Source organism: Marmota marmota, unplaced genomic scaffold (genome assembly GCF_001458135.2).
Source record: "Marmota marmota marmota unplaced genomic scaffold, marMar, whole genome shotgun sequence".
NCBI classification, from domain to species: domain Eukaryota; kingdom Metazoa; phylum Chordata; class Mammalia; order Rodentia; family Sciuridae; genus Marmota; species Marmota marmota.
In genome coordinates this window covers 22174720-22201594 of record NW_026000185.1, presented here as the reverse complement: position 1 = coordinate 22201594, position 26875 = coordinate 22174720, and the positions used below count along the sequence as shown (strand labels likewise).

The 26875-nt window shown below is 43.8% G+C and overlaps 2 protein-coding genes across 2 annotated transcripts in view; one reads left to right on the top strand and one right to left on the bottom strand.

Moving 5' to 3' along the window:
- Positions 1-20: 20 nt before the first annotated feature.
- On the bottom strand, positions 21-13811 carry Znf713 (zinc finger protein 713). The gene is made up of 6 exons (XM_048790079.1): positions 13735-13811; positions 12271-12758; positions 9053-9138; positions 7003-7129; positions 6682-6774; positions 21-1158 (listed from the first exon to the last, which is right to left on the bottom strand). The coding sequence occupies exons 1-6, from the start codon at positions 13809-13811 to the stop codon at positions 155-157; spliced, it is 1875 nt and encodes a 624-aa protein (XP_048646036.1). The 3' UTR covers positions 21-154.
- Positions 13812-21267: 7456 nt separating this feature from the next.
- Septin14 (septin 14) overlaps positions 21268-26875 on the top strand; it is a 36020-nt gene continuing 30412 nt past the window's right edge. Inside the window, exons 1-3 of the mRNA XM_015491367.2 lie at positions 21268-21423; positions 22019-22087; positions 26117-26234. Of these exons, the coding sequence (XP_015346853.1) occupies positions 22034-22087; positions 26117-26234 (172 nt within the window). The 5' untranslated portion in view covers positions 21268-21423; positions 22019-22033. The remainder of the gene's footprint in view (positions 21424-22018; positions 22088-26116; positions 26235-26875) is intronic.

The window sequence follows — 26875 nt, the reverse complement described above, 5'->3', positions numbered from 1 at the left end:
GGAATGTAATAGGCTACCAGTTTAAGGTGCACGTTTTATTTGGTTTTTATGCATTAAAGGTTTATTTATAAGCTTTTTATCCACTGTGAATAATTTGCGTCACTGGATCATTGCCCGGGAAGACAGTTTCCTGCGCTTCTATTCCCCAGCACAATCACGTGCTGCAGAGTGATGCATGGTGGCGGAGGGCCCGCCCACACTTGCACTCCAGCACCTTCCCACGGGTGTGGGTTTTCCTGTGCTGGTTCAGGTGTGCGCTCTGGCTGAAGGCTTTCCCACACTCAGGACATTTGTAAGGCCGCTCTCCAGTATGGGTCCTCTCGTGCTGGTTGAGATGTGTCCTCTGGCTGAAGGTTTTCCCGCAGAAGCTGCACTGATAGGGTTTCTCTCCCGTGTGAAGTCTATGGTGCTCGGTGAGAGACGTGATGCGGCTGAAGGCCTTGCCGCACTGATTGCACTTATAGGGTTTCTCTCCAGTATGGATCCTCAGATGCTGGGTGAAGGAGGAATGCTGGCGGAAGGCTTTCCCACACTCATGGCACGTAAAAGGCTTTTCCCCCGTGTGAATTCTCTGATGTTGAATGAGGTGTATTCTCTGGCTGAATCTCTTCCCACAGTCATCACACTTGTAGGGCTTCTCTCCCGTCAACATTGGCTGAGGCTGGCCGAGAGGCAAGCTGTGGCTAAAGGCCTTTCCATGTTCCCTGGGGTTCTCCATGGCACATGCATTACTAGGAAGAAGAATATGTTGACCGAAGGTTCTTCCACACTCGTTAAATTCACAGGGGTTCTCTCTCACAGGGTTTCCCTGATAGCAGATCAAGTCTGAGCCATGTCTGAGGCTATTTCCTTGTGCGCCATAATAAAGGGGTATTTGAAGAGAAGGATTTCTCTGACCATAATTGTCCTCTGATCTCTTACATTCGCTGTTTCTCTCCTGTGTGAGCTTTTGGTGGATGAGAGATACTGGTCCCAAATATCTCTGCTGGTTTTCTTGGTTCAACTCTAAGTGATAATCAAAATCCCAGAGTCCTCCTAAGATGGAGTACCAGAAACTGTCTCTTGTTAGTCTTTGCATGATCATGTCCTGGGTTTGGTTTTCATCAGAAATACTCTGGTTTAGAGCTGACTTTTTTACTTCAGGTATGTTCTCTGCATCTAAAAGAAATTCAGAACATATAAATTCTTCCCAATATTCTTTATGCTTTGAAAAAGAACTTGTTGTGTGAAGAACTGCCAAATGAAACAAGGCCATGTCACACGGGAAAAGTGATGGAGGGAGGGCAGGGAGCAGCAAGAAGGGATTTGAAACCTGGTGTAGCCATGACAGCAAGTCTTCCAAGAGCACCCAGGGTGAAAGGAGTCTCTTGCTAGAGACACTGGGGAAGCTCTGCTCAGAGGGGAGAGGACAGTGGCTTCTCGGAGAAGGCAGGCCCAGGCCAGGCCCTGGGTTTTCCTACTGCAAGGCCAGAAGCCTGCTGGGGAAGTATCTTCCAATTTTTCATCTTTTGTTTAAGCTAGTAAAAGTAATGGTTGTCTATAGTGTACCAAGCGTACAAAAGTATACTTGCCTCTGAATAATATGGAAATGCATTAGGAAAGAGTCCCACCTGTAAAATAATCATAGCTGACACTTTGGAGCCTGTCTTGCCTGATTTTTTTCTTGTTGTTCACATAAATATCCATGAAAACCATAGTTTGATCAAGTACGACTCGTGGATTATGATAAAAACAAGATTCCATTCTGTTTTCCCACCACTGCTTTGAACTCTATCCTCCCATCTCTCCAGAGGCCTGGGGCTCTCCTGATTTTTAGGTCATAGCTGCTCCTACTGCTACACCAGGTCAGTGTCATTCAGTCATTCCATGTCCTGTGGGGTGAAGTCTCTTCCTGTCCCTCTTGCTGGCCTCCTACTGATCCCCGCTCTGCTCCCTTCTCCTGCCTCCCCATGCCTCTGCTGAAGTCTCCCAGTAACTGCTTCCCTCCTCCCTTATCGACTAACAGGCTAATTCTTGTCACAGGAGGCAGGAGAGGTGTTTTGAGGACGAGTTTAGGGGGTGAGGTTTTGAAGGGCTGCATAGCTCCAATTTTAAACTTGGCAGATGGTTAAAGCCGACTAAGTTTGGGGAACTTTCACCACTCTTGGGCAGTTCTTAGAGGACTCTCTCCTTCTCTCCTGTCATTTCCATTACCTAGACAGATATAGTTCTATTTTGGGCAAGAATCCTACTTGACCACAGCCAAGGCTACACTGGCTGACCCATAAGAAACACCCTGTCCAAGAAAGTATGGTAGCATAAACTCACCCCCACTTCTGGCTGACCACCCATTATAGTCAGCAGCCCAGGGCCCTGGATGTTCTGGGTAAGCATGCTTTGGCTTTCTCAAACATGTACTTTAGTATTGGTCTTATGACCACAGGGAACACACATCACAGCTGCCTGAATGCACCCTCCACATGGGTGGCTGTATCATTATTGTCCCAACTGGGACTCTTGTCACTGAAAGCAATACCACCAACAATGAGAATACTGGAGGGGGGAGGTTGCTTCTATAACCATAACTTGACTCTCCCCCTCACTCTCCTCCCTCTATCCCTTCCTTCAAAAGAGTGCTAGGGCCTCTGAGCAGGGTTCTCTCCTAAGAAGCTTCTCAGAGCAGGGTTCTCTCCTAAGAAGCTTCTCTTCCAATCTCCTCAGGGATCTCTCAGATCTCTTCCTACCCTTGATCTAGTGGGCTGTTTTCTATCTGCAGGACGCAGGGGAGTTCCCACACGTACCCTGGTGTGCAGATATCTTCTATAAGCTCTCAAGGAGGACAGTTTTTCTAATGCACACTCGTGTGTTAATGTATATGAATGTAATTATACATAATTTTTACTAATTTTGAAACCCAAACAGAATGATAATATTACATATTGCCTATGTATCTTTGTTTTTTACTGAATAATATTCTGAATATAGATCAACCTCATTCTTTTTAAAGGTTATACCCTATTTTTAAAAAAGCTATTCTCCCTAAGTTTTAGGTTTTCATTTTGTTGTTGTTGTTGTTGTTGCTGGGATTGAACCCAGGGCCTCACAGATGCTAGGCATGTACTGGGCTATATCCCAGCTTTTTAAAAATTTTTATTTTGAGATAGGGTCTTGCTAAGTTGCCCAGGCTGGCCTTAATCTTGTGACCCTCCTCCCTCAGCCTCCTGGTAGCTGGGACTACAGGTATGTACCACTGTGGTTATTTTCCCCAAGCCAGCTCAGCTTGAGATGGGCAGAGGAGAATGCTGCTCGCTTCTCCTTCCTAGTCTCAGGCCAAGGTTCACGCAGAAGATTCTGCAACAACCATCCAGCTCATGGGCTTTGTGTTAGCAGATAGTGCATCTGAGTACTCCAGCCCTGGTTGCCCCTCAGTCTCAAGCAACCATCTGGCCACATCCTTCCTCTGCTCCAGCTGACAATTCTCTGCATGACTTGCCTTCTGTATCCCTCAGCTTTTCAGGCCCTGCTCCCTCCAGTCTTACTCCACCGCAAAACTCTTTCCTGACCAAGTCTCCTCCTAATCGGCCAGGAGGAGCATCCTCCGCCATTCTGTGGATCTCCCTGCACTGCATGTGTCCCTTCCCATCCCCTCCTGGCTGGCATTCACATTCCCAGCGGAGCAGGTGTATTGGGAGTGATTAGTGGGAACTAAGAAGAAGAAAGAGGAGTAGAGAGAGGAAAGGAAAGGGTCTGAGAAGACAGGAGGGCTGGGGGAAGGAGAAAAATAGAGGAGAGAGCCCAGGCTTCTGATTCCTGGGCTAGACTACATATTTGTCTTTATGGAACCACCCAGAAAGTTAAGGAAGGGAAAAGAGGACAGGGGAGGGGAGGCCAGGGGAGGAAAGGGAGGCCAAGAGCAGAGACAGGAAGAGAAAACATACAGATCACTAGCAACCCTTTTGGGAGGTATGGGGCATGGAGCCCAGGCCTGTGCATGCTGGGAAAGAGCACCCACATGGATCTGGAGCTTTCTCCCTGGATTGTATGCTAGCCTTCTGGAGAGAAGCCTTATTTTGAGACAGGATCCAGCTAAATTGCTTGGCTGACTGAGTTAGTGATCCTGCCTCAGCCTCCCCCGTAAGGAATCTCCTGTTCAGTGCCTCCTTTTCCTATCGGTGGTCTTGGCCTCATCTACCTCTCCCTGCTTCCGACCTCATCTAGACCTCTGTTTCTTTGACTCTTCTGTGTGTCTAGTTTTCAGTCCTCTTTAGACCTCTTTCACTTCCTGGACTTTGACAAATCACTGATTCTTGATCAGTTTTCCTACTTTAGTCTCACTGAATCATTAGGCCCTCCATCTCCGCACTGCAAACCCTGCCTGGTGTTAACAATGAGAAATAGCACATCTGTCATACCAAAAGCCACAGACAGACGAATGGGGCAGAATCTCACTGGGCCTTCAGAGCTGCGGAGATTCCTCTTTCCATCTTTGGCCAGCTTCAACTAGCCTTAGTAAGCTCTCCCGAGTTCCCATTTTGTACCTGCTTTTCTAGTTCCTTGATGCTCAGCAGAAGACCTTGCTATCTGATTTGCCAGGAAAACAGAAGTCTCCATACTGGAGCTCCCCAAGCCTCCCACCAGCAAACTTACTACACACATACACATACACATGCACACACACACACACACTGCCCACACCTTCCCATCAGTACACTCTCTTCTGGAACCCTGCCCCAGCTCACATCTATGCTTACCTACCCTTCTGCAGACTCCTCCCATCAGTGATATGGATAAGCTGAAACCATTCCTGCTTCTCCTTATTCTGGGGAAATCTGCATTTTCTCCTGTCCTGCCCTCGCTTCTCATTACCTACTGTACGAACACCAGCACAGCTGTCTTTTCTAACCATGGACAGACTCCTCCCAATCACCTGTCACTTTTCTCACTAATTCAATCACAACATCCTCGTTGCTGAATCCCTGGCTGTTTTCCAGGTCTCCTCTTGGCTAAGAAGAGATTTTGGATAAACTGGTGCTGGCCAATGTCCATAACAAGGAGGCATGGCATGCAGCATCCAGGGGACAGGCCAGCATTTGGTCACACAGCTAGGTCATCTTCTCAGTCCCGAGCAACAGAAGGGCTTCACCACACCTTCATGAGGACAGATGGCTGTGTCCCACAGGACAGGGAAGAACTAGCAAGTGGTTTCCCTGGAAGAGACTGCAAGGCTGCATGCCCCTGGAGGGACATGAAAAGGAACCAGCTGTTTGAGAGGACCTGAGAGCCCTAGGCATCCATGTGTAGTTGCATAATGAAGTTGGGAAGTTGTTCTATGGTTAGCAATTGAGTTTTCTAGTTGGAGGCCTGTGGGTAGGGACACAAGAGGGGACAGCATGGGTCCTACAGGTGTAGCATATGCAATTTGGGGAAGGATCAGCTCTGCTCTCTTCAGTAGGTCCTGCCTTGGCAATTTACCTGCAAAGGGAGTTTTTATAATCTCTTCCTTCAGTGTCCTGCTCCCCAGGTTCAGAGGTGTGAAGGGCTGTAAAAATATGCCACTGCTCACTGAGGGGCCGAAGTGGGGGTGAGCTTATTACTAACATAACCTAGAGACACGCCAAAGCCAACTCAAGAAAGTAGAAGTGTGAATGGCAGAAAACCATGTGCACACAGTGAAACCAGGTGTCAGGGCACAGAATCAGTGAACTAGACAGGAAGTGGTGGGTGAGCCAGCTCCAGCAACCAGAAAGAACATGCCCACCTCAGCAGGCATTTGCTGAAGCAAGCAGGCAGAACACTGCTGGTGTGTTCCCGAAATAGGAGCTCTTAATATTCCCTGGTCAAGAAAGCCCATATTTAAGAAGCTCAAAGAGGAGAGGAGAAAGTGAACAGACCTGGGTTTTGAAATCTTCAATTAAGTGACAGCATGACATTAATAAGCAAAAATGCAATCTAAAATCTGGAAGGTGCATGTGTGTGAAACGTGGGCTGGAAATGCAGGAGTGGGAAAATAACATGGCAGGGTGACTGAAAAGCAGAACACCTGGTGCCTTCACCAGCAGGAGGAGGAGGAGAAGGCGGGAGAGGAAGGAGGGACAGAGGCACAACAGCGACTAGAGGAGCCAGGCAGTGTCAAGAAGGCAGGCCAACACAATCAGACCAGCAGGACATGGGCGGCTTTTCAGCCACTGGATTTGATTGGAAAGAAGTCAGTAATAGTCTCCAGGAAAACCATTTCAGCAGCACAGGTAGAATAGGGTTGTATCACAAAGGCATGCAGGCTGAAGGCTTAACTAAATTTAAAGAGTTGATAATAAAAGGAAAAAGGAAAAAGAAAAAGTAGGCAAAAATACAGCATTTTTGATATGGAGAAGAAGGATTTAAAGAATACTGAGAGGACATCTGAATAAGAAATGCAGTGAAAATGCTTTGTGGAGATCTGTAGCATTAAGGTACTTATGGGAGTTCAAATTAAGACTTGCAAAATAACTTTTGTATTCCATATTTTTAAATAGTAAGTATATATTTTGTTGAATTAAAAAAAACAGCCATTTCCACTTTGGAAATAAAATATGAACTGAATTTTTTTCAAAGGCCTCAGTATTCTTTAAATCCTGGGGGAGAGCGGAGTATACCCAATGAACACTCATTTCAGAAGTGATGATTTCCCCTTAGGGTATAAGATGCCCACTGCTCACTTCTCACCTGGAGGGGTTTCCAGGGGGCCATCTCTTTCTGTTAACCGCAGCTCCTCTTGCTCCAACTGAGTGATCACCTCTGGCTTATAAAGCTGATGCCCTATACATGGAAAAAAGGATGTCTTAGGAGTTCATGCTGGGAGCAAAAACAGGTCCATCTCTAGGGGCTCTGGGCTTGGAGAAGGGAGGCTTCAGGGGCATCAAGATGAACTCCTCCTCTCACACTCACAGAGAGGGACAGAAAATGAAAGACAGTCAGAGGCTCTGCTGACTGTCGCCACTGAGAAAGGAAACTCAGTTTCCAGCGTTAGGGGGATGCCACCTTTACCCAGAGCCACCAGGTTCCTGTAGTTCTCCAGCATCACGTCCCGATAGAGGTTCTTCTGAGCAGGGTACAGCCGCTCCCACTCCTCTCTAGTGAAGTTCACGGCCACGTCCTGGAATGTCAGCGATTCCTGAAACACCAAGCACACCCCCACTCAGGCAGAAGCGCCCTTCAGAGGCCTTCAGAGGAAGGATGAAAACAGCACAGGGAAGAGAAGCATGCCTGAGCATTCTTCTGAGGGTCTTTGGACTGAGCAATGCAGGATGAACCTTTCCAGACCACAAATGCCCGTCTTTCTGTCACCTTTTAAGACCTGAAAATGTGCATGAGTTGGGTGCTGGTGTTGCAGGTCTGTGATTGCAGCTACCTGGAAGGCTGAGGCAGGAAGGTTTTGAGTTGGAGGACAGCCCAGACCACACAGTAAGACCTCATCTCAAAAAAACAAAACAAAACACAAAAATGCATGACATATTCTTTGCTTTTAAGCATTTGCAATTTGTTGCAGGGTAAAGATTCTCATCTCATCCACACAGTCAAAAGACTATACGAGAAATTGATTTCAGAAATGAAAGAATTGAAGATATTTTGAAACTGAAATTAGGTATCCTGTAGATGGAAATCCTTAATAGATTGTGTAAATCCTTAATAGATTGTTATGAACTGGACAGGAGAGAGGATACTTGGTATGTTTAAAAAAAAAAAGCAACAAAGGCAGACAAAGTGGGAGTAGAAGTCACGGATCCAAGTTGGGGTTAGTAAAAGAAATTGACTCCTTTCAGGCAGGGATTTAAAATACGACCTCCAAATTCCTCCAGCACCAATGTTTTGTAAGCCATCTTTTGCCAGACACTGGTAACCCCCTCCTAATACAGAGATCTATCCCTCCTTCCACCTGCAATGCTCCCCACTTTAGGGTACAAACAAATGCATCTCCCACAAGTTAGCTATATGACTGTGATTTTATTTAATTTTCATGTCTTGATGATTCATCTTTCTAAAATATATTTCAATTCAATGACTTACTGAGGCTAGAAGTAATCAAACAATTCATCCAAGGACATAAATTGGCAGATTCCTCCTTAGCGCCTGTTCCAGAGCTTGTGCTCCCGTCACACCACACAGATGCCTTCTTTCCTTCTGGGTGCTTCCCTCGCCAGCCTTTCTCTGAGGCAGCACCAGAAGCTGTGTCCACAAGGGACCCAGGCCTACACTATGTATTTTTATTTTTTGGTCTTAAGAGTTTGGGCTCAGGGCCTCTGGTGTGCTGAGCTCCACTGTGGCTGTTGGGGTCAGTACCCTGCTTCTAGCTTTTCCTCCCTTTCACACCTTCTACTGGCAACCCTACATCTGGTGAGCCAGTTCTTCTTTCTTCCAAATCCTTAATGAATTTTATCTTTGGGTAGGTAATATATTATTATGGCATAGTAACAAAAATATAAAAAATACATAATAAAGCAGGGTCTTTTTTCAGATTTCTCCCTCTTTGGCCAGCTTCTACTTCCCAATAGATCAGAACTGTTCTTAGTTTCCAATGTATCTTTCCAGAATTTTTCTTTAAGCAAATGTGAATATAGATTATTTCCTGTTTTTTTTTTTTTTAACTTCTAAAGTAACATATTTTAAACACTATTTTTAATTTAATAATGGACTCGGAGATCTTTCCCTCTCAGACCTAACAGGACACAGCTTCCTCATTATTTTTTTAAAGTGTTGTTTCATTTTTGATCAACATATAAAAGCTGACTGCACAGGGAACAGTGGTTACTAGAGGCGGAGAGGGGAGGGGCAGATGGGAGGACTGGGTCATGAGTGCTGTCACAGTAAACGGGAGGAAGGAATTCTGGTGTTCCACTAGACCATGGGATGGATACAGTTAACACTGTACATTTCAAAACAGAGGTAAAGACTTTATGGTGCTGGGCACTGACTCCGGACGTGCATGCTAGGCAAGTGCTCTACCACTGCAGCCCAGAAGAGAATGTTTCAGCCACAGAGAAAGGAATGATCAACGAGAACTATAACAGCATTTGAGAGGAGAGGAAATGGGACTTACCTGGGACCTGACTGTCTGTGATCCATAGTTCACTTCCTCCTCCCCACACCCCTCTTGGGAAAGCACAGCCTTCAGAGAGGGCATCACTGGGAAAAGAGTAGAACCACCCTGTTAATATATAATACTGGGGCTAAATTTAAACCTTGGGGCCTTTGTGTTGGGATGGCAGACAGCTCATAGAGAGGACCTCAACAACAGCTGGACCCTGGTATCCCTGCTCCTCCATGACCCTGGGGAACTCGACACAGGACTTCCTTCCTCTGGCATACAGCCACTGGGAAGGAGGGAAAGGATGGAGGCTGGCATTCTTGTGTGGCAGGTGGGGAGCTCAGTGGTTCTTGACCCCAACCACACACTTGGAGACATTTAACAGGATGCCAGTACCCAGCTCCTGTTCTCACAGATCCAGAAACCCACTGGTATGCAGGAGGCCTGGGCAGCAGTTTTTTAAAAATCTTATTTGTTTACTGATGCATTATAATTATACAAATTAGTGGGGTTTATTATGTCATATTTGTGCATGTGTATATCATAACTTGATCAGTCTCATTCCCTAGTACCTTCCCTTTTCCTCTCCTCTGTACCCTTTTCCCCACATCCTTGCCAGCAATTACTGTTATTTGCATCCTTGACGATAGGCAACAGCACTCAAAATTCTGACAGTGCCAAGTGATTCTAACTGTGGATGTAAAATAGATGAGGTGATGGCAGAAAACACACATCGAGGACCTGTCTTATCTTGATCTCCCCAAGGGTTAAATTCAGCCCAAACTACAGAGACCTGCTCCTCTGCTCTCAGGAGGCCTCTGAATACACAAGGGAGGTTGTACTCTCCTTCCTTCAGGTATCTGTGTTCCATTCTCACCAGAGCTACTACTGCACCTATTTGCAGCTCCTGGGTGATGACTCTTCTGGAATAGCCTCTCCAGTCAGGAGATGCACCAGTGCCAGCAGTTTCAGTATCCTAGCCTGTCTTTAAAAGTGATTTTAGGGACATTACGTATGAGTAACGCCACTCTGAGGTGGCTGAGAATCAGGAGCCAATGATTTTTGATTCTTAGCAACATCCACCCTTGGGATCTTGCCTTGTTCATGCAGAGCTGAGATGCAGAGGCTCCTGAAGATAGTTATTACTCAACCATATGTGGGGACTTTGCTATGAGACTCATATCTGTCCCTTGGTAGGATCTTGTGAGATACAGTTGCAGGTCAAGCACCTACAACACCCATCAAAGTCACAGAAGAAACTCAGAAGTCTTAGCTAAGACGTAAGGAGTCTGAAAAGAGAAGTGCAAACTCTTCATTCATAAAGACAGAGCACAGCTAGGTGTGGCAATCTTTAAGAATCAAAAGCACACTCAGAATTTCCGATTTGCACATTACAAAAAGCAGGGAAGTACAGATGATCCGACTCTTAAGATATTCAGCCTCAGTCCTACCTTTGGCTCTTCCTTGTCCTGCTCTTTCACAAAGAGCAGTTTCTTCCCCTTAAGGGGGGAAAAACAGGCATTACAGCCACAGAGTGAAATGCACTCATTTGCTAATAATCATGAAGAAAACATTTTTTTTTTTTTAAAGAGAGAAAAATGCAATTCTAGTAGAATGGCTCTATTAAATAAGGTAGCCATTCACTGCCCGGGATAGGGGGGTGTTAAGATTAACATTTCACAAAACACTTTAGGGGCTAGATTCAAATTTCACAGCTCTGAAAAAATCCCACTGTCAGAAAAGCCAGAGAGAACTTAATAAAAATACCCTTAAGTTTCAGACCCAGTCACCTCAAAGCCATGCATCTCATACCAAAAAACCCCAATAACTGTTAGGCAGAACAGGATTTCTCCTTTATATATAAGAAAAGGACTCCCGAGATTACTGAGGTGACGTTTCTAAAGTGTGCTAAATAGTATCTCACTGCCTGTTACTCACAAAAACAGAGCATATCAAATTTGGAAAATGCTGGCTTCAACAAAGTTAAATTTTTTTTTTTTTTGCTACAAATCTTGATAGGAAGATTTAATGTCCATTGTGAACCCCAGATAAAACCTCATATGTTTAGTTTGAAAATGTTTTTATGCCATCTACTCATTTTTCAAGTCTCAGATTAAATCAGGAAAGATTCTGATATCACAGACCAGGTGAGATCCCTCAATTACCAGTTTTTCAAGTGGCAGTTTTTATCGCTGTAATTATCCATTCAGCAAGCCATCTTCAAACATCTTCATGAAGTCAGGAATACATTCTGATTTTTTACCTTTCTATTTTCAATGCCCAGGGCCCAGCAGTTAGTAGGGACTAAATAAATATTTAATAAATGAGTAAATAAAAGGTTTCTAGTGTTTACTTTTCTATTAAAATATTTAAATTTACACTAATTTTAGAATTATAGAAAAGTTGCAAAAGAAGTACATGCTTAATTCCTGTATGCCATTCACCCTGCTTACCGAATGTTAATATTTCATATAACCATGGTACAATTATCAAAACCAGGACATGAACATCGGTGCGATTAACCCAAATTAGTCACATCTTGTGATTTTTCAGTAACACTCTTTCTCTGATATAGGATCCTAAATTGCATTTAGCTATTTTTCCTTAGTCTCTTCCAATCTGTAAGTTTTCCAGGCTTCCTATCTTCCATGGGTCTGGCACGCTTTTTTTCTTTTCTAAGATTTAAAAGCACACATAACATATTTAGTGTATAGAGCAAAGGTGGAAAGGTACAAATCATCTAGCGGAACTCGGGGCCTGAGCAGTCATCCCCGCTGGGGAACAGCCTTTGGAGTCATCCCTATAAATGCCATTCTGATGGTGGGAGAAGGTGAAGACCTGTCAGTACAGTAGTTACAGTGACAGGGAACTGTGCAGCAAGGCACTTAAGGCCATGGTAACAGAGTGGCAGTGCACGAGCAAGTAGTCTTTAGAGTGACATCATGTAGTCTAGTAAATGCTTTAGTTCCACTAGCACATTTACCGACGATTTAAGGAGTGTTTTTGGACATCCAGTTTCATTATGCTTTATATCAGACTATTTTCAAGCATGCAATATAATAGATTCCAGCAAAACAACGTTCGGCGGCATCAGTTTCCCCTTCCTTCTCAGGAACTGACATCAGCTGTCATCTCAGTCCAAGCAGAAAAGCGGCGCGTGGCGTGCCCTGCAGACCGCGGGGCTGCGCGGGGAGCATCGCAGACCCGCTGTGTGATAAAGGCCAACCCACCGCGTCGAGAACCTGGGAGCGGTCGGCGAAGAGACGCTGGGGCTCGGGGACCAGCGCGCGGGCTCCTCGCCCCGGGCGCGGCGCACACAGCGGTGGGCGGCCCTGCCCTGGGACTGCCCAGGCCGCCTCTCCCGGGCGCACTCACCGGCTCCGCGGACTGAGGCCCTCGCGCCGCCCGGACGCCGCAGCCTGCACCGGGAGCGGAAGGGCGCCGCCGGCCGAGGCGGAGCAAGCGCTGGCGATCTGCCCACCGCGACCTGCGCAATGGCGACGCGGGCTCGGGGGGCGCATGCGCGGCGCCCCCACAGTAGGGAGTGGCGGCTGGGACTGCACCCCTCCAGCCTCTGGGCCTCCGATGTACCCCGCCGCGGGCGCTAGCCCAAGTGCAGGTGGAGGCCCCGCACACTGCCAACCACACGGAGGCCGCCCAGGTGCAGGTGGAGACACACCGCACCCGGCCAATCACACGGAGGCCGCCTGAGGTGCCGCTGGAGGGCCGGGCACCCTGTCAATCACTTGGGGGCCTTCCGAGGTGCAGACTAAGTCCCCACACCCCGCATCCTGCCAACCACACGGAGGCTGGTCAAGGGGCAGATAGAAGCACCCCCCCGCCCCCGCGCACCCTGCCAATCACACCGAGGTTCCAATGTGCCAGAGTCGAGGCACAAATCGCTTTCTGCTCCCCATTTTACTTTGGCGAACCTCAAAATATAGTAATTGAACCGTTACAGGTCTGCTGTTGAGAAGAGTGGGGCTCTTTACAAGGGGATGACATTTTGCTTAACCCAGGCTCAAGTTAGTGTTCTTTATCACCAAAAAAGATTACCTATTTATGCTAGTTATAATGAAATTTTACATATTTCATTTTTTAAAAACTTCATCAGATAGCCAAGTGCTGTCAAACACGGGTATCATCCCAGAGCGTATAATTTAACTTGAGCATATGCATCACTCCTAGTGTGTTTATAGAATTCCATGGTTTTCTCTCTCTCTCTTTTTAAAATATTTATTTTTTAGTTGTACACAATACATTTATTTTATTTACTTATTTTCATGTGGTGCTGAGGATCGAACCCAGGGCCTCACACGTGCTAGGCAAGCACTCTAGCGCTGAACCACAACTCCAGCCCCTCCATGATTCTCTTGATACTGCCTTTTAGCATTTCACTATGTGGCAGATTAATCACGTAGAGTGGAAGGATAGGTGAAAGCGCCTTGACGGCAATAGTTAAATGGATTTTGAAATATGGAAATTTCCTTTGCAGTGGCACGGAGGTCCGAAAATGCCACCACAACTATAGTCTGAGCTTGGAAAATACAGCCACTGCTAGTTCTGCCTGGAGATGAGGGTCTCACTTCCTGTTTTTGCTCATGACAGCACTGGGAATGCATAAAGCAGCCTGATACTGTGATTCAGCCAGTGATCCTTGAGGTAACTTTATTGTAGCATAAGCTGTATGTTACAAATTGTCGCTTTTGACCCTGCAGCTTAAAGACTCAGGCCTTTCGTTCCCACCTTGGACGCCAATTGCTGGTTTCATGTTTGTGACTAAAAGGCTCAGGGGTCACTCCAGGAAAACTGGGCTGACTGGGCTGTGCAAAATAACCACACAAGAGACACAAATACTTTTTCTTTGGGGTTGCTGTGAAGGCTCCTCTGATCTTAAGGGTGACTTGCTGACCCCTTTTATTGAGGAGAAGCTATTCAAATGAGGCAAGGGGTCAGGTTTCGGGAGGCTGAGTCTATCTTCATGATGTCCACTGTCAACAGGTTGATTGACATCTAGGTAGGCCACACCCAAGGGCACAGTAAGAGAAGGGGACCCACACAAGGCACTTCCATGGAAGATTCTACCCTAAACAGGGCAAGGGGTTATATTACAAAGGAACAGATGCTAAAAGGCATACCCATGAGGCTGTAGGAAGTCACTCCCAGGCACGAAGACTCAACTCTAGCAGCGTGGGTGCCACATCGCCCAGCAGGGGAGTTAACTCTGTCAGTGCGAGATTGGTCTCCCACAACAATGCTGTTTTGTCTTGTAATTTTAAGGTGAATTCATTAAGAAACAGTATCAACCCCAGCACAGGGTGGGGAATGGTAGGTGGGGTGGTGGTGTAAGAAAGCAGAAAGAAAGAAACAGTATCATGTCTGGGACAAGTGATTTCCGAAGCCAATCAGATCAAGCCAATCAGACGTTTGTCATTTCTTTGTGGGGAAAACTTTGAAAATCCTTTCTCCTCGATTTCTGAAACACACAGCACATTATTATCTAGTCACTCAGGGTGCAAGAGTTCACCAGAACTTCCTGCTCCCAAGTGCAGCTCCATGGTATGATCAACTTTCCCACCCCTCCCCAGGCTCTGCTTTCCCTGGCCTCTGGGGACCACCATTCTTTTTCTGGTTCTGGGGATGAACTCCGGTCCCAGATACCAGGCCAGCAACTTACCACTGAGCCATCACATTTTTTAAAAAATTAAATTATTTATTTATTCTAATTTGTTATACATGATGGCAGAATGCAGCTCATTTCATATTACACAGATAGAGCACAGTTTTTGAGATCATATTTTTTTTTAGATTCCATATATGAATGAAATTTTCAGATTTATTTCACTTAATGTAATGTCCTCCAGTTCCCTCCATGTTGTCATTATGAATGACAGAATTTCTTTCTTTCTTTCTTTTTTTTTTTTTGGTGTGGCTGAATAGCATTCCACTGCATATAGGTACCACATTTTCTTTATCCATTCATCAACTGATGGACACTTAGAGTGTACCCCTTTCTTGGCTATTGTGAAAATATTGCTTCAATGAACACCTGAGAGCAGCTGTCACTTGGATACACTGATTTTGTTTCCTTTGGCTGTGCACCCAGCAGTGAGATTGCTGAGTCATATGGCAGTTCTATTTTTATTTATTTATTTATTTATCTTGGGATTTTTTTTTGAACTGGAGCATATTAATTACACAGAATAGTAGGTTCAGTTGTGGCATATTCATACACGCATGTAGCATTATAGGATCAGATTCACTCCTTAGTGCCTCTCTGGCCCTCCCCTCCCCCATCTGGTCTTCTTCCTCTAACATAGTGATCTCTTTTCTACTTTCCTGATGTCCTTTTCTTGGGTGCCTTTGCTCTCAAGATGTGCAGGAGCATGAGAAACTCATTGAGAACTGTCTTCCATGGGCTGTCAGTCTTAGATGAGACTGTTGGCCTCTGCCTGTGGCTGAGCTTCTTCATGGAATGGCTGTTAGGTTCCTTAAATAGAGAGCCAGGCAGATGTCACATGACCTTTTGGGATACAGCTGCAGACATCAGGCAGTATCATTTTTGCAGCCTCTACAGAAATGGAAATTCTTTGATATAGCCACATAAGTCTGAGTTTAAGGGAAGGAGTAGCTTTCATTGCTTTGATGATAAATTTGCAATGTTCTAGAAGAGCCCTTGGGACCAGAAAGGTGTCTGGCATATTTTTGGAGAACATCATTTGTCACAACCCCCAAACTACTGGATAACTGAAAACTCTTAAATGTGTCCATCAGGTGCTCAGAAGGGAGAGAAGGCCTTGACATGGCTGCAAGACTCAGCAACCCCAGAAATCTGCCATTGGCAGTGATTTGATGGATCTGGATGACATTACATCAGGTCAGATTAGCCAGGTACAGGAAGACAAGTGCCCTGTTCTCTCTGATCCATGGTCCAGCTATAGAAGTCCAGTTGAAAAATAGAATTGTGAATACCAGGGACTGGGAAGGGTACAAGGGGGAGGGAGGGAAGGGGTTGATTGGGTTCGACCAGCAACTGCTTTGTGCTTGTTTTAGAATATTACACTGAACCACACGAACCTATACAATTAGCACATGTTAATGAAAAAGGAAAGAAGCCCTTAATAGCTGCACCAAAAAGTGATTAGAACTGTCATGTTCTTCACTACTTAAAACACTCAGGGTCACCCCAGGGGAACTGGGCTGCACCAAATAACCACACAAGATACAAAGGTACCTTTTTCTTTGGGGTCCTGTGACAGCTCCTCTGACCTTAAGGGTCCACAGAAAGAGAGCGAGCGTATGTTGAACCCTATTATTGGGGAGAAGCCATTCAAATGAGGCAAGGGGTCAGGTTTAAGGGGTTGAGTCTAGCTTTGTGATGTCTGCTGTCAGCAGATTGACTGACATCTAGGAAGGCCATACCCAAAGGCACAGCAAGAGAAGGGACACACAAAGTGTTTCCATGGAACATTCTATCCCAAACAGGGCAAAGGGGTAGTATCACAAAGGAACAGATGAGCGTAGCTCAATCCATGGGGCGACACGCCTATATCTGAAGACGTGTCCTCAAACTTCCGTGACCAGGGCAATGTCCAGGTCACTACGAGATGTAGTTACGGTCAAAGTTTCTCCGCTCCAGGAAGGAGAATATGAATCATTCGGACTGGCTCCCCACATAGAACAATAAATGAATTCAGCAAAGTTGCAATTCAGAATCAATATTCAAAAACCAGTATCATTTAAAACATTAACAGTGAACTCTGAAAAACCAATCAAGGAAACAATTGCATTTACACAACATGAAATGCTTAGAAACTTGTTCAATGAGGGAAATGATTCTGTAATGAAAACAATAAACCATTGAAGAAAGGCATTGTAGAGAGCAAATAAATGAAAAGTTCTCACATATTAATGCATTATAAGAATTAACATTGTTAAAATTAAGTCCACATTACCCATGGAGAGTTTCAACAGCAGAAGAAAGAATGCATAAACTTTAGGACAGATAATTTGAAATAACACAGTCAGAAAACAACATAAAGCCTTTTAAAAAGACCCAGCATGCACAAGCCCCTGGGATCAATCCTGCACTGAAAAAAAAAAAAAAAAAAAAAAAGCCTTTAAAGCACCTGACCCAGTCAACATGATGTGTAACAATATCACAATAGCTCCTTGAGGGCTTTCCTGACAAAATTGAAAAAGTCATAGATTGAACCATCTAAATTGAGGAACAATCTGTAATTGGGAAAAGAAATTTTTAAGTAGTCTTCCCACATAGTGGTGAATATTCTTTGATACTCCACCAAAACTTGACAAGATTAGTTGCAAAATGAAATCTAAAATTATATCCCTGTACATTAAAATCTGCTTGCTTAACTCAAACTGACTTGTGATGTCATGCATGAGTCATTGGGAAAACATTTGTTTACTGAATTATCTATTTCAGCTGTTCTTAGCTGGGGCTAATTTGTGCTCTAGAAAACGACTGGAGATGGATTTGCTTGTCCACTTGGTGGTTGCTCCTGACACCTTGTGGATAAAGTCCAGAGGTGCAGCTAAACCTCCTGCAAGCCTCAGGAGAGTCCCACAAAACAGCAGCACAGATCAAAGTGTCAGTAGTTGGGAAATCCATCTATTTAATCTTGACACATTTTATTACACATTATAAAAATTTGTATTTGTAAATATAATCACCATTTTTGGAATGTTTTTAAGTGTTGGGAAATTGTTGAGGTGATTATGGTGGATACAGATTATCACAAAACTAATTTTAGATTTGACACTTAAATTTTATTATTCACAAAATATGTTCTTAATTATTTTTATTTTAAAAATTATGTCCAATATTACAGGGAGAAAATTTCCTAGAAATTCCAAAATATTTCTATTTCCTTTTTTTTTTCTGGTCAGAACTGCAGGTATGACTAATCCCACTGAAAGTAGCACTGGGGAGGAGGGCTGGATGTGGAGCTTCAGCCAGCTACCCTACAGAACCTGCCAGATTTATTCTTGTGTGTCACAGGAGTCTCTGATGAAAGGTCAGACCTTCAGAGAGATATTTTCTTTGTAATGTTTTTATTAGTGCATCTTGTTAAACATAACAGTGGGGTTCATTGTGGCATATTGTGTATGTACCTTCTTTTTTAAAAATATGTATTTTTTAGTTGTCAATGGACCTTTATTTTATTTATTTATATGTGGTGCTGAGAATCGAACCCAGTGCCTCACACATGCTAGGCAAGCTCTCTACCACTGAGCTACAGTCCCAGCCCTGTATGTACCTTCTTTGTTCCATTTAAGTACCAACTACTTTCTCTTTCCTGCCCCTCTTCCAGCTCCATAATAACCCTCCTCTTCTCTACAGGTTCCCTTCTATTTTCTTGTTGTTTTAATGTTGCATTCTAACTCCACACACAGGATTCAAGATAATGGGCTGGAGGAAGCTGGCATTTCCAGTTGCTTGGGATTCAGGTGCAGTGGGTGCTGCCCTGGATGCAGACACCTTTAAGTACTGATGCACTGGGTTCTGACCAATTATTGCCTTCAGTGTCAGTAATTTGGCTGTTACCCCAGCTCAGATAACAAGGTGTAGGTGTCACCCCACTGGGGCTGGGGTTGAGTTACACCCACCTATTCCTTTGTAATCCTACCCCTTTGCCCTTTTTGGGATAGAATATTCCATGCAACAGCCTCCCCCAATAAAACCCAGGTTTGAGGCATGCTCTCCCTCTTTTTCTTGTCTGCTTTGCCTGCCTTGCCTCCTTTATGGGAGCTAGGTCAGAGGAGCCATCACAGAACCCCTCCTACCCTCCAAAAAAGATATTTCTCTCTGTTTGATTATTTCGTGCCAGCCCAGTGTGCCAACACAGTTCACTTGGAGTGACCCTGGCTGATTTAGTTGTGGGATGCAACAGGGTATATTTCTCAGCCAGGTGGGTGAAAGAGGAATTGTACTAAAACTCAGTACTGAACAGTTAGAGTGTCTTAGGGACTCAGAAATTTGGGCACATTGAACAAAGAAGAAAGACTACTTTGGAGCTGACCCAGGTGTGGCAGTGTCTGCGGCTGCAGCACTAATTCACCACAGAGGGAGACACAATGGACAGATGTGGACAGAAACACCTGGAATCAGGAAGGCAGCCTGGACTTAGCTGATCCAGAGGCTGCACTGAGAAGAGGTGTTTGCAAATGCTGTCTATTTCCCCACTGGCTGCAGAGAGCTGAGGCAGGAGCATCTGGAGGAGGCCATGCTGCAGCTGCTGTTGTGGAGCTGGGAGGTCATAGAAAATATGGTCACACTGTCCTGGCAAGTGCCTACTATGTAGCTAAAGGAATAGGAGCAAAAGATGTACAGAGAAAGTTGTATTAGGGGGATTCAGTCAGAAAAGCCAAGGGGAGGGAGCCCAACTGGCTTTCCCTTTGAGTCTGGCAGCTCACATGATCATCTGAGGCGGGTGGGAATACTCTCAGCGACTCAGCCTGGGAAGGCTGTGTTGGTGGCCAGCAGAGCGGTGAGGGATTGGCTCCCCTACTCCTGGAGGAGAACTCCTGGGAGGCTCCAGACTCTCAGCAAAGATCAGCAATGGCCATGCTGTGGGGTGTTTTGATCTAATCTCTCCAGAGCAGACACTACCTACAACACCCTTGGGCCTCAGAAGGCAGTTCCTCCAGCTCTGGTCTGTTAGGGCAGTGTCCTCTATTGTATTGTCTGTGTCATGAACTGGTTCTCTATAGCACAGGAACACCCAGTGCTTTGGTCACAGTCCCCTCAGTCCAGCTGGGTGTGTGCGGCAGTCACCCGCCCGGCCAGCACAATGGACTGTGTGTTTCCAGACGGGGTTTTGTGGTGGCTTCTGACCACACATGCAGCCCAGGTCAGGCACTTTCTGCTCAACATGACTTTTGGCTATGGCACCTGGGCTTTTCGTAGGATAGGATGTTGGATATTTTTCCAAAGCAAAGCTACGGTACAACAGATTCAGGTAACTTGCTTCAGTGAGCTGCCACTGTGAAAATCATGTCCAGAGACTGAGATCATCAGCATCTGTGCTGGGAAGTTCCCAGGACCCTCTCCTTCACCCTCAACCCTGCCAAGGGGGAACTCCTCTTTCTGATGTGAGCTGGCTGGCAGAGGCTAGGATATTTTGTTTCTCTTTTCATGTTCTTGTTCTAGGTCTCCAAATCTTTCAAGGTTCCTTGCTGATTTCCATGTCCTCCCACGGCCACTAACCTCAAAATGTGTCTGTGCATTTGTTCCTGTGGTTATTTTCTGTGGAGGGGAAGGCGGACCCTGGGTCAGGAATTCCACCATCCTGGGTCCAGCTGTTTTCCTTGATGTTACAAATCACAGTGAATCTTCAAGAAACTGTTTTAGGAATACCGAGGCCTGAATAACCGAAGTTTGTCTGTTGTTTGTGTGGTTAGAATGGCCTGTGAGAAGGGTGTCACCATTTCTTACGGTCAGTCACATCACCTGTTTTCCTCAAGACACTTAGTACAACATATGTACTTCATGGGTGATCGGCTTCTTCTACTTTTCTTGTGTGAATGACAAGGGGTGGGGACAGCAGGTGACACTGCTTTCATGGGCACCCTGAAAGAATTGTAGGGATTCCTAGCTGCCCAGGGACCATACTCAGAGAACTTCTTCCCTAGACTTAGGTGAGAAGAAAATTTTATTAGAATATTCTAACTTAGAATAATCTATTTGCTAATGCATTGGTAATTACACTTTTAAGCACAAGATAATTTGCATATCTAGTTTTCAAGCCACCTTTAGCAGACATACTGCCAGATCAGCAGTTAGACAGAGATAGAGACTTTCCAATTTGTAGTTACTTCAAACTCTGCAAGAGGATAAACAAAAGAAATTAAGAAGCAACCTGTGCCCTCTCTCTCAGTGGTTTAGTTTATTATCAATTCCAGTTAAGGACTGGAGATCATTGCAGTGACCAGCAGTAAGTTTCTAGACACTAGATGAGAATAAACTGTACAGCAGAACATAACAGTCTAACTAGAGAACCCTACTTAACAGCAAGGAAAAAGGTAGGACCGATTTCTAAACTGAGGTGGGTGCTCCTTGGGCAGAGCAAAGGAAGAGGCGTGGGTTGGAGCAGTGTCCTTAAGTTTGCTTTTCTTCTTGTTTTACCCACGTTAGCCTTAAAATGTATCTCATATTGAGTATCTTTGTGATGTACTCAAAAATAGGGTAGCACAGTGTTCTCAGGAAGCCTGGCACAGCCTGTCCTTTGTCCCTCCCCTCCTTGTTCCCAACTGTTGCAAACACAGGCATATCAATCTGTCCACTTTCGAGGGCAGAAGAAAGAAGAGCAGTTGGGGAGTCAGTGGAGCCTGTGTCTGCTCACATCTGAAGCTCTGGGCAGGTAAGTCATGTAGTGTTTCTGAATGTGGAGTTTTCACCTGCCCCAGGACCAGGACTAAGGAGAATGTGTCAGCACTAGGGGAGGTGAGGCCACAGCCCCCAGCACAGCACTGGTAACATAGGGGCTTCGCTTCAGCTCCCTGGGCCCTTGCTTCCACAAGCTTTGCAAGCTCCGCACTCCTGAGTCTCAGTCAGGGGCCAGTCTAACACACGGAGCCAGAAAGCTAAGCAATGCTGAGTGTGCTTCTCATTGCTCCAGCACAGTGTTCAGCAAGGTTCTCCACTTTCCTTTCTCATGGCCAGAGAGTCCTCTGAGAAAGAACAGTCTTGTCCTCTTGATTTCAAAAGGAGCTGAGCCTTTCTGGCATGTTTCTGTTTGTGACTGAAATGTTTTCTTCTAAGTCCTACATTGAATGCTGTGTTATTTATTATATGCAAGCCTGTCTAACAAGACAGCTGCAACATGAACCAAGTCATCAGTGTACACGGAAAGCTGACACTTGTGGTAGTGTCTGTCTTGGACTCCCTGTGCTCGGTCACGCTAGGAACTTAACCTTGTTGAGTAAATCTGAAAATGTCTTGTCTTTTCATTTCAGTTCTTTCAACCTGGCATGGCAGAAAAAACAAAGTGCATACCCTCACATATACCAAATGATGAAGATATAGTTAAGTATATCTTTCCAATGCAATTCTGCCCTTGTACTTCAATAAAATTGTACAGTTTCTAAGTATTGACTGAGTAATCTGATTTGCTTCTAGATGAGAAAGGCTTGTTACGTTTGGTGATGAATTGGCTTTTTTTTTTTTAATGAAAAGAAAAGTTTTATTTGGCTCAGAGTTTTGGAGGTTTCAGTTTAACTGCTTGACCCATTACTCTTGGGTCTGTGATGAGGCAGTTCATCATGGCGGAAGCACTACGTGGAAGAGGCTATTCACTTCCGAATTTTTTAAAAAATATTTATTTTTTAGTTTTAGATGGACACAATATCTTTATTTTACATTTATGTGGTGTTGAGGATTGAACCCAGTGCCTCATGCATGCTAGGCAAGTGCTCTACCACTGAGTCTCAATCTGAATTGTCTTTTATATTGACTAGACATAAACATCAGTGATGGTTTAAATATTTATTACATATTTCTTTTTTTCATTTTTTACTGGTTCTTTTTAGTTATACACAACAGTAGAACCCATTTTGATATAATTATAAAAGCATGGACTATGTCTTATTCTGATTCAGTTCCCAGTACTTCTCTTTCGCCTTCTCTCCCCTGCTCCCTTCCCTCTACTGATCTTTCTGCCATTTATCCATAGTTATCTTTTTAAAATTAATTTCTTGTGGAGGTACACAATGGTGAGATTCACTGTGGTACATTCATATATGTTGATCTTAATAGCGAAAAAGACCATTCCTAATTAAAATCAAAGAAAAATTAAAATTCTAGAACCTACCAAGAGGTGTGCTAGTCAGCTTTGCATCACTGTGACAAAACACCCAAGGTGAGTACCTTACAAGAGGAAAGGGTTACTTTGGCTCATAGTTTCAGAAATTCAGTCCTTGGTGGCTCCACTATTTATGGCTTGTGGTGAGGACTCTCCTCATCATGATATTTCATCAGATTGAACCTTTCTTTGTTGACTCTCTCTCCCTTGCCATTTTTAAAATTTTTTTACTTTTAGTTGTCAATAGACTTCATTTTATTTTTTTATATGCGGTGCTGAGAATTGAACCCAGTGCCTCACACATGCTAGGCAAGTACTCTACCACCTAGCCACAACCCTAGCCCCTCCCTTGCTATTTTCGACCTTTAGGAATCACTATTCCATGTTCAGGTTGATTTTTTTCTTTTCTTTTTTCTTTTTGTAGCTATCACATGTGAGAGAATATGTGCTACTTATCTTTCTGTGTCTGGCTTATTTCGTTTAACATGAGGTCTACCTGTTCCATCCGTTTTGCCACATACGATAGGATTTCATGTTCTAGGACCACATAATCTTCCATTATGTATGTATGCTGTATTTCTGTATCCACACATATTTATGGATGAACACTTGGCTGATTCCAGATTTTAGCTCTTGTGAATAGTGATGCCACAACATCTCTTTGGTATGCTGACTTCAATTACTTTATATGGTAGTTCTATTTTTAGCTTTTTGAGGAGGAGCATTTATGCTGTTCTCCATGGTGTTTAGACCAATTTACATTTCCACCAACAGTGTATGAAGTTTCCTTTTTTTCTCCGCATCCTCACCAGCATTTGTCATATTTTTGATAATAGCCATTTTTGCTAAGGCAAGATGATATCTCATTTAGGGTTGATTTGCATTGTTCTAATGGCTAATGCTATTGAGTAAGTGTCCATATATTTACTGGACATTTGTATTTCTTCTTTTGAGAAGTGTCTGTTCAGAAAATATGCCCATTTTTATTTTTAATTTTTTCTAATCACTTTCACCATTTCTATTTTCTTTACATTTTATTGGTGCATTATGGTCGTACATACTGATGGGATTTGTTATTGCATATTTGCACATGCACACAATACACAGTATAACAATATAATTTGTCCAATATCATTTGCCCATTTTTAGATTATATTGTTTGATTTTTTTGTTATTTTTTTTATTCTTTGTATACTTTAGATATTAACTCTCTGTTAGGTAAATGGTTGGCAAATATTTTCTCCCATTTTGTAGATTGTCTCTTCCCTCCTCATTTTCTTTGCTGTGAAGAAGCTTTTTGTTTAACACAACTCTGTCAATTTTTGCTTTTGTTTCCTGTGCTTTGGGGGTCCTGATCAGAAAAGCAGTGCCTGTACCAATGTTTTGAAAATTTTCGTTCTGTCTTCCTACAGGACTTTCAGCATTTTGCATCTCATTGTATGTCTGGTTCATTGTGAGTTCTACACAGGGTGAGAAGTGAGGGTCACGTTTCAATCATCCTTATGTGGATATCCAGCTTTCTCAGCACCATTTGTTGAATAGTCTGTTTTCTTCAATGCATGCCTTTGGCACTTTTGTGAAGAGTCAGCATAGATGCATTGGTTTATTTCTGTGTTCTTTGCTCTGTTCCATTGGTCTGTGGTCTGTTTTTATGCCACTATCCTGTTCTTTTGGTTATTGGGCCTCTGTTGTATGTATTGGGATGCTTCCAGCTTTGTTCTTTTTGTGGAAGATTACTTTAGTTATTCAGGGTCTTTTGTGCTTCCAAGTGGTTGTGGAACTGAAGATGTGGTGCAGCTTGATACACCTGCCTTCTGTCGTGGAGGTGGCGTGAATCCTCACACGGCGGGTTATGGTTGTCCAAACCTGATGCCCCCTCGGTGGTGGCCACTTTCCATCGCAGTGGTGGTATCTAGCCCATGCAGCAAAGGATGAGAACAGTGTGACACTGGCATAAAAACAGGCCCAGAGCCTGATGAAACAGATAAAAATTAACCTTAAAATTAACCTGTGCACCCAGGACAACTGACTCTTAGAGATGCTAGACACTGGGAAAGACACATGTTGCTGGGAAAGGTGCATTTTAAGCTTGGTCCCTATCTGTCACCCTGTAGAAAAATGACTTAAAAAGGATCCAAAGCCTTAAATTAAGAATTGAAACTCTGAAACTACTGGAGGAAAACATGGGGGAAACATTTCAAGATGTTCATTCAGGCTGGGAATGTGGCCCAGTGGTTAAGTGCCCCTGGGTTCCATTCCCAGTACCAAAAAAAAAAAAAAAAAAAAAAAAAGTTCCAGATAATCATCCAAAAGATAGTTAATGTCAATAATACAAAAATAACCCAAAAACGTCACAAAACCCAAGTAATTTAATTTTAAAAAGGCAAATGATCTAAATAGACACTTTATCAAAGGAGAAATAAAATGGCCAATAAATATCTGAAAACTGCTCAATATCATTGGGTGTCAGGGAAATGCAAAGCAATACCTCCAGGAGACACCATCTAACCCGGATAGAGTGGCCACTTTCAAAAGCCCATAGAACAGCCATGGCTGGACACAAGGTGGAGAAAAGGTAGCTTCCTGCACCGCGGGTGGGAATGGGAACTGGAACAGCCCCTGTGGATGCTCCCAAAGCTGGAGATAGAACTGCCACAGGACCCAGCTGTCCCTTCCTGACCGTCAAGGACAGTAAGCACTCCCTGTCCTGGGCAGCACCCTCTGCATGGCTAAGGCATGGAGCAGCCTAGCTGGCCATTTGAGGCAAAAGTCATTTGATTTGTTTTATTTAAATTTCAAATTGATTTTGGTTACTTTACATATGTAAACATGTGTTAAGTGTTTATATATATATTAAATAATACATATATATGTTAAATCCTAATATATCAACACACTGAAAGAAAAAGAATTTTAAAGTTTTCCTTGTTAGTAGAAAAAATTTTTATTTTAGAATATCGGGTTGGGGTTTTGTGAGGCATTTGCTTCTTTCCCTATTTCTTTTTAAATTTAGAAACGTGTCTTTTTTGTGATTGGAGCTAGATTTAGTTAATTTGTGACAATTGTGGCAATATCTGTGTTTCTGCACAGACTTCCTTTTGCACAAGCTTACTGAATACATTTACATCTTGAGAGTCTGAGGCATGATAATCAAGTGATAATTCTATTTTCCTTCATGTGATCACTATTGTTCTTTCAAATGGTTTTGTTTCATCTTCTAATTGAAAACTTTAAAATTTTTCTTTTCTTAAAGCAAAAAGAAAATATCCGTTGCTTGACCACCATTGGGCATTTTGGTTTCGAGTGTCTGCCCTACCAGCTGGTGAACAGATCCATCCATCAAGGGTTCTCTTTCAATATTCTCTGTGTGGGTAAGTGCCAGACACCATAACCGACCAGTTTCCTCTTTTCTCATCTTCATTTCGACTCAGACTTCATCATACTGATTCTGTTAGGAATATTTTATTATTTTGTATCAGTTTCCCTCTCCTTAGCCTATGTCAAATTTTAAAGGTTTCAGAATTTCTAAAAGTGTAGTAGGTTAGTGTGTATTTTCTTTCTCTGCTGTGTCCATGAAGAAAGGAGTCATGACTAGCACATCCACTTCCAGAGACATTTGTTTTTCAAGTATTTGGGACCATTTATTAAGATTAATATAATATAATTTTCAATTAACAAATTATATACATTTATAGAGTATAATGTGGTGTTTTGATATGTGAATATCAGAATGATTAAATTAAGCTAAGTAATAAAGTCATCATCTCACTTACTTATCAGTTTCCATGGTGAGATATTGAAGTTTTTCTTTGAGTTATTTTGAGACACAATACATTCCTGTTAACTATGGCCTTCCTGCTGGAAGGTTACTCTCACAGATGCTTCTCTTCTCTGAAGTGTGTGCTTCAGTGGTCAGCGGTGCTTCAGCCTCTCCCAGCCTTCTGCCAGGGCTCTCTCCCTGGGACCCCCACACCCCCTCTCCTCCCCCAGCCCCCTCTCCCAGCCCCCTCTC

Coding starts and splice junctions, on each gene's coding strand:
- Znf713 (XM_048790079.1), bottom strand. CDS start 13,811: ATGAAACCAGCAATTGGCGTCCAAGGTGGGAACGAAAGGCCTGAGTCT. Junction 12,759..13,734: donor AGGGTCAAAAGCGACAATTT/GTAACATACAGC, acceptor CCGGCCCTCCAG/CGGCACCTCAGGCGGCCTCC. Junction 6,775..7,002: donor CAGGAACCTGGTGGCTCTGG/GTAAAGGTGGCA, acceptor TTCCATGTATAG/GGCATCAGCTTTATAAGCCA.